Genomic DNA, 7,381 nt, shown 5'->3' with positions numbered 1-7,381 from the left:
CCTCTCTTCCCCTCTTCCCCTCTCCCCTCTCCTCTCTCCTCCCTCTCCCACCCCTCCCCCTGTGGATCTCCCTGGATGCTGTCTCTTTCCCTCCCTCTCTCCCCATCCCTCTCTGCCTCCCCCCTCTCTTTCTTTCTTCTCCCCAAAGGCAAGGACAGTCTCTTCCAGTCTCTCCCACTAGCCTGTGAGCTTTTACACCAAGGCTGTGTGTCTCTCTCCTCAGCCCTGGCTCCTCCTCCCCAAGGATGCAACTTCTTAGCTCCACCCAGACCTCAGCACACAATGAGGCTGTGTAGGGGCTGCCTAGCCCAGTCCCTTTACCTGTTTGGGTTGGCATAGGTCTTCCCACCGCAGGGAGGTGTAGGAGACTCACTAACCACAGAGTGCTGGCTGCCCAGGCCCCTCCTTTCCTCCCTGTTCCTGGGCAGGTGGAAGGGAGAGAGGGATATCTGGTGCTCACATAAAACACGCTTACAGGCGGTAGGGGTGTGCCAGGTCCCAGCAGACAGAGATGCCTATTTGATGCCCATTCTGACCCCTTAGTCTTTGCTGCACCAGAGACGGCATGCCTTGAAAATACTCATCGTCCCCACCATGGGGATAGGAGTGTGCTGCCTTGTCCCCATTTCCCAACAGGCTGGGCCTTTGGCAGTTCCTTGGCCATGGAGGCTGGAATGTCGGTCTCTGGTGGGGAGTGCTGGCAAGGGTCTCCCCTTTAGCCTGTGTGTGTTTACCTGACATGCATTTCCTACCATCTTTGTGTTCTCCTTGGATAAGGTGAAGGGGCAGGGAGGAGAGGAGGAAGAAAAGCAGGGTAAGGAGTAGGATCAGAGAAGAAGAAGGAGGAGGAGCAGAGGGATGAGAGACTGGAGGAGTAGAGGGTAGGGAAAGAGGAGGAGGGGGAGAGGTAGGGTAGTGGAGGAGGAACACTGGAAAGAAGGCTCCTTGGAATTCCACTGACTGACAGGAAGCAGAACTTTTTTTTGGTTCAGGGTGTTAGGTCACTAAAGAAGCTGGAGTTGGACTCTTCACTCTGCCCCTGTCTGTGGATCTCCCTGGATGCTGTCTTTTTCTCCAGGAAGGATACCCCCACCTCTTACCTTACCCAGTAGAATATAGTTTCTAACAGAAGTCTCTCCCTCAACCCAAATCCCCTCTGCCTAGTGCTGGGGAAATTGCAGGGCTGGGCCAGGGTTGGGGAGGATATTCTCTGGAAGGAGATTAGAAGTGTCTGTCAGGGGTAGGTGGAGCCGGGTGGGGCCCAAGGTTACTCATATCCTTGCTAGTCCTTAGAGAGGCAGATTTGGGGGAGCTGTCAGCCTCAAGAGTACATCTTAGCATTGTCTTCTGAGCTTTTAAGCCCTGTTGTGGGGAGGGTGTTGATTTCTGCTTTGGTGGCAGTCAGGGTCAGGTGGGGTTGGCTATCTAAGGTGCTACGTCCTTTCTGGGAGCAGTTGATACCAAGAACAGTCCAGGAGCCTCAGCGGGGGCTGTTGGGGCCTGTCTGGGAAGATAGGACCTGCCAAGCAGTCCCAGACACGACCACATTCCTCCCAACATGCCTGCAGGGGTCCACAGGGGCTGGCAGAGAGTGTGTGGGACAGGAAGTGGGTGTTCTGGGGATAGCTGAAGCTTGATATACAAACCTCTAAAGCAGAATTAACTGGGTTCTTGGAGCTGTCCCCTGGTCCTCAAGGTCTCAGGAGTCAGAAACCCTGTTGTCCACGTTGGCTATGCTCTTAGCTCAGTCCCGCTTTATTCCCAGGTGCCTGTGTTCCTCCCCATATGTGTCTTGGGTGAGCTCCATGGGAGATCTGAGTGGGCTGTCTGAGTCAGCCCTCTGCCTCCCATCTCAGCTGTCTTGGCATCCGAGGGGACATCTGAGGCTGGAAACAAACAAACAAACGAACGAACGAACGAACGAACGAACGAACGAACGAACGAACGAACAAACAAATCTCTCTAGGCTTGCTCCAGGCATGTGCCCTTACCTGCTTTGAGGTCAAAATAAGTTCTAACCCTCTGTCCAGACTCCCTGCCACACAAAGTTGACAACAATCTAACATCATTGTCCCTTTGGACCCTCAGAGCTCTCTGCGGTAGAAACAATGGGTGGGTGCTCTTTGCTCCCATTTTTCAGAAGGGCGAATCAGGGCTCTGGGAAGTACCTGACTCTGTGTTGTTTCTCAGTGTCTCTGGCTGTGTCTGTGAGACCTTTGGTGACCTAATAGCTAGTGGCACAGATATGTGTGTAGAGGTGTGGTGGATATTAGGGTCTGTACCCAGGGCTGGGAAGGGGGCGCTGCCTGGAGTCTAAACTACTTGGCTGGCTGAGGATGTGACAGATTGACCAGTCCTTAGCAGGTAGTGCCGAGGGTGGCCACACTGATGTACCTCCAGCTATGTGCCATCCTCCTGTTCTGGTGGTCTTTCTCCACATGTAATGAAGGACTCTCCCACCCATTTAATGGAACTAACAGGTCAGCAAGTTTATGGTGTGGTACGGCCCTACTCTGTCATCCTAGTCGAGCCCAGAGCCCAGAGTGTGGGTTCCTAAGGGCTGTGGCTCTCAGGGCCTCATGGGAAAGCGTAGCCTGAAGGCCCATCCCTCCCCTGATGAATCATGCCTGGCGGGACGAGAAAGCCCAAAACACTTGAAACAATGAGTTTCCAGTAAAATATGACAGACATGATGAGGCAGAGGAGAGGAGGGATCTGATCGGGAGTTGGCGCTGGCCTGGGAGTGATGAAAGCCACGGGGAATGGAATCTGCCAGGCCCGCCCCCTCCTCACGACTATAAAGCACAATCCTCCCTTTCTAATTCACCTGAGCAGCTCTCTCTTCTCTCTGCCGACTCACTCACTTGCTCACCTCTCTCAAAGCCATGGCCACCTGCAGCCGCCAGTTCACCTCCTCCAGCTCCATGAAGGGCTCCTGTGGCATCGGTGGTGGCTCTAGCCGCATCTCCTCCGTCCTGGCTGGAGGATCCTGCCGGGCTCCCAGCACCTATGGGGGCATGTCGGTTTCCTCCTCTCGCTTCTCCTCTGGGGGAGCCTGTGGGATTGGAGGTGGCTATGGCGGTGGCTTCAGCAGCAGCAGCTTTGGTGGAGGACTTGGTGGTGGATTTGGTGGTGGATTTGGTGCTGGATTTAATAGTGGATTTGGTGGTGGCCTTGGTGGTGGTCTTGGTGGCGGTTTTGGTGATGGGCTCCTGGTGGGCAGTGAGAAAGTGACCATGCAGAACCTCAATGACCGCTTGGCCTCCTACCTGGACAAGGTGCGTGCCCTGGAAGAGGCCAACAGTGACCTGGAGGTAAAGATCCGTGACTGGTACCAGAGGCAGCGGCCCACTGAGATCAAAGACTACACCCCCTACTTCAAGACCATCGAGGACCTGAAGAGCAAGGTGGGTCAAACGGACAGCAGGACTTGCCATTCCAGTTTCCTCCAAGGCTTCAGATCATCTCTAGACTCCTAGAAAGGACAGTCTATTGTCCTAAACCTCTCTCTCTGAGGCCCTCCCTAGACATCCCCCAATGGGGCTGGTCAGTGAGAAGTCGGTGTTGCTTCCTAGCTTTCCCACGTGTTTTTATGAGCTCCGATCCTTAGCCTGCATGAAGCCAATGGTTCCTGCCCTAAACAGTTTGCAGAGGAAGAAGTTTAAGTGTTGAGAGTGCTGAGACTTGCTAAAGATCAAGAGGGGGTACGGAGCTGAGACTAGAGCACAGGTGGCTCACCTTCTGCTATAGGAGGCAGTTATCTCTCCAGCAAAAGGGAGGAGTGAGGCTGTAATGGGACCCACCAAGCTAGACACCCAAACCGCTCATTAGCTTGCTAGTCTGGGCTGAGGCTGCCGCCGCCCATGAGCTTCTGCACAAGATAGCCTCTTCCCATAGCCTGGCAGACATAGAAAAATCCACACCCACAACTAATCATGGTCCCGTATATTTATACCAAACCAGAGGGATCCTGGTGGGGCTATGCTTCTAGGGTCCTTCTTCTTCCTCCTGTTAAACCTCCTTGGCTCCTGGGCCTTGCATAAGTTATGGAAATTAGACTAGTCCCTGGCAGGAACTCCAGCCTGGTTCAGGGATTCTTCTGGTTTTTTTTTTTTTTTTTTTTTTTTTCTCCACTCCAGTTTCCTCTTTTCTAATTCCCTGGGCAAGTTGGGTTTTGTCTCCTGGGAAAGTCCCACCTGAGGTTCATGCCCCACGGGCTTAGAAAGGAATTCATGTGTCTGCAGAGGGCTGATAGGTTTGTTCTGTACCGAAGGGAGGATCCAGAAGATATGTAGGGAGCCTTAGTGGGACTGTAAAACCCCAAGACCCACCTTAGTTTTTACAGGTGAGTGGTAGCAATAAGACCTGAATTTTGGGGCTTTTGAGCCTGGGACCAGACCTATTTGCAGTTTTTCTGTTGAGTAGGAGTCAAAATCCTGGGTTGAAACTGACTGCGTGGGGTTGCCTCTCAGGCTGCTGCGGTAAACAAAGGCTCAGGAAATGAGAAGAACAGGATTCAAGCAAGAGCAAGAAAGGAAGGCCAGTGCAGGCTGCAGTGACATCTACCTACAGATATCTGTCTAACCGATGACCCACGGCTTTTCTGTTCTACAGATCCTGGCAGCCACTGTGGACAACGCCAATGTTCTTCTGCAGATCGACAATGCCCGGCTGGCTGCTGATGACTTCCGCACCAAGTGAGTTTTCGGTGTTGGTTCAGAGCCTCCAGCGTGTAGGGTGGGGCATCTTGGATCAGTACTTTCTAACCAGGGTTGGTTTGAGCTGGGAGAACCCCCTGCGGTACTTGTAAAAATATAAGACTGTTAGACTCCACCCTTCGAGCTGGGTTCAGTTATTTGTAACCGGTTATCTAGGAGATTCTTATCCACAGCCAGGTGTGAAAGCCATCACATTAGGGAGAGGTGCTCCACACTTCTCCCACCTATCCCTAAACTTCAGTAGGTGGTCATATTTGGAGGCCTTGAGCCTTATTGGCTGGCTGAAGCTGGAAGTGCCTCTTTCAGGCACATGACTAAGGGTGAATTTCCTTATTCTCTGGACCCTAGGAATGTTCAGACTTAAACAACCAACAAGCACTGTCTCTCCACAACATCCCGGGTGCCAACTCTGGGAATCATGTGTAAAGGAAGAGAACAAAGCTTCCAGTGTGGCTGGGATGGATAGTTCATTCCTTTTCTCTTGAATCATTCCAGGTTTGAGACGGAGCAGAGCCTGCGCCTGAGCGTGGAGGCTGACACCAATGGCCTGCGCCGGGTGCTGGATGAGCTGACCCTGGCCAGAGCTGACCTGGAGATGCAGATCGAGAGCCTGAAGGAGGAGCTGGCCTACCTGAAGAAGAACCATGAGGAGGTGAGAGCTAAGTGGAAAAGCTAGATTAAGAAGGTGGACGGAGAGAAGCAACAGAATAGCGGATGGTGTTCAGGTTGGAATCACCTCTTGCTGGAAAACCCTGTCAGCCATGTGGCTCTTGAACTATGGGACATTTCTGTCTCTGCAGGAAATGGCCTCCATGAGAGGCCAGGTGGGTGGAGATGTCAATGTGGAGATGGATGCGGCACCTGGTGTGGACCTGAGCCGCATCCTGAATGAGATGCGTGATCAGTACGAGAAGATGGCGGAGAAGAACCGCAAGGATGCCGAGGAATGGTTCTTCACTAAGGTGGGTGTCATTTGGCGAGGAAGGAATGCAGAGTACCTGCCTTCCAGGGCTTTCTGGTGTGAATGGTGCTCTCTTTTTCACAGACCGAGGAGCTGAACCGCGAGGTAGCCACCAACAGCGAGCTGGTGCAGAGCGGCAAGAGCGAGATCTCTGAGCTCCGGCGCACCATGCAGAACCTGGAGATTGAGCTGCAGTCCCAGCTCAGCATGGTAGGGATGCTGTTATGCACATAAAGGTTGGCCTTGGACTTACCGCAGGGGCATGGCCATTCTCAGTGATCCATTCCTTATTTCTCTTCTTCACAGAAAGCATCCCTGGAGAATAACCTGGAGGAGACCAAAGGTCGTTACTGCATGCAGCTGGCCCAGATCCAGGAGATGATCAGCAGTGTGGAGGAGCAGCTGGCTCAGCTGCGCTGTGAGATGGAGCAGCAGAATCAGGAGTACAAGATCCTGCTGGATGTGAAGACACGGCTGGAGCAGGAGATCGCCACCTACCGCCGTCTGCTGGAGGGCGAGGATGCCCAGTGAGTGCCTGGCCTACCCTTTAGTTCATGCTCCTTCCCTTCACAAATGTTCCCCATATGTCTAATCGTCCTGCCATTTTCTGTTTTCGCAGCCTTTCATCTTCCCAATTCTCCTCATCGTCTCAATTCTCCTCTGGCTCTCAATCGTCCAGAGATGGTAAGACTCCGTCAAACCTCCACATCAAACCTGGGCCTGGGAATACCTTCAGATCTTTCAGCAGATCTACGAGCTAGATTAGAATTTTCTTGGGGATTAAGCTAGGTGTTCTTACTCAATATCCTCTGTGAGTCCCTTCAGAAAAAAACACTTTCTAACTCACCTCAGAGCTAGGACTGGCTACCTTAACCTTGTTCCTCCAATGGGTGTTTGGGTAGAGTTCAAGGTGATGAAAATCAGCACCACGGAGAGCACCCTACATCCTTCCTCTACTTTGAAGTGCTTGGGTTTAGTTGAACCTTCTAATGCCTTTGGAGCGGTCTTGTTGGACAGCGCCAGTTGAGTGCTTCAGTCTGAGGACGCAGACTGGACATGAGGCGGCAGGGAGTGAGGTGGCAAACTGGACAGAGGACAGCAGGAGACAGCTTACTCCTCAGCTTCTTGGCTTCTTTCTCTGATTTAGAACACTCCATCTGTCCACCTCACTAATGCCTCTTCTCTCTCCTTCTCCAGTGACCTCCACCAACCGCCAGATCCGTACCAAGGTCATGGATGTGCACGACGGCAAGGTGGTCTCCACCCACGAGCAGGTCCTGCGCACCAAGAACTAAGGCTGCTACGTACTGCTCAGGCTTAGGAGGCTCCTGTGTGGACACAGATACTGCTGGAAGAGCTCCACTATTGTCCCTACATGCTTCACCCTTTACTTGACCCTTGTCCTTCTTGGCAAGCAATAAAGCTTCTTTTTCTGAGTTGCACAACCACTGTCTCCCTGGTCATTGTCAGGAGTTGGGGTGGGAGGAATGTGGGAAGTGTTGCTCTGGAGCACAGAAGAGCACCTGGCTCTGGCCTCTGGGACTGGGAGAAAGGGCCTGGTGGAGGGCGTGGCTCAGGTCCCAGGTCAGGTTTCACCACCTCAGAAGATATAGGTAACTGTGCACCAGGTCATGGAATCTCTTAGGACAGAGGTGTAGTTCCTCATTTATTTGTTTGTCCATACATTCACCAGAGATGGAGT

At 52.7% G+C, this 7,381-nt stretch overlaps 1 protein-coding gene across 3 annotated transcripts in view; it reads left to right on the top strand.

The window, feature by feature from the left end:
- Krt14 (keratin 14) overlaps positions 1-7,124 on the top strand; it is a 61,879-nt gene extending 54,755 nt beyond the window's left edge. Inside the window, exons 1-8 of one of the 3 annotated variants that reach the window (XM_028780389.1) lie at positions 2,886-3,407; positions 4,615-4,697; positions 5,214-5,370; positions 5,519-5,680; positions 5,764-5,889; positions 5,986-6,206; positions 6,299-6,363; positions 6,877-7,124. In XM_028780389.1, coding sequence (XP_028636222.1) covers positions 2,886-3,407; positions 4,615-4,697; positions 5,214-5,370; positions 5,519-5,680; positions 5,764-5,889; positions 5,986-6,206; positions 6,299-6,363; positions 6,877-6,974 — 1,434 coding nt within the window. In that variant the 3' untranslated portion in view covers positions 6,975-7,124. Of the gene's footprint in view, positions 3,408-4,614; positions 4,698-5,213; positions 5,371-5,518; positions 5,681-5,763; positions 5,890-5,985; positions 6,207-6,298; positions 6,364-6,856 lie in introns of those variants that run through there. The other 2 variants (XM_028780391.1, XM_028780392.1) reach the window with 2 other exon arrangements.
- Positions 7,125-7,381: the final 257 nt, after the last annotated feature.

Source organism: Grammomys surdaster, unplaced genomic scaffold (genome assembly GCF_004785775.1).
Source record: "Grammomys surdaster isolate TR1022 unplaced genomic scaffold, NIH_TR_1.0 371, whole genome shotgun sequence".
NCBI classification, from domain to species: domain Eukaryota; kingdom Metazoa; phylum Chordata; class Mammalia; order Rodentia; family Muridae; genus Grammomys; species Grammomys surdaster.
The sequence above is the reverse complement of the archived record's forward strand: the minus strand, read 5'-3'. Positions and strand labels throughout refer to the sequence as shown.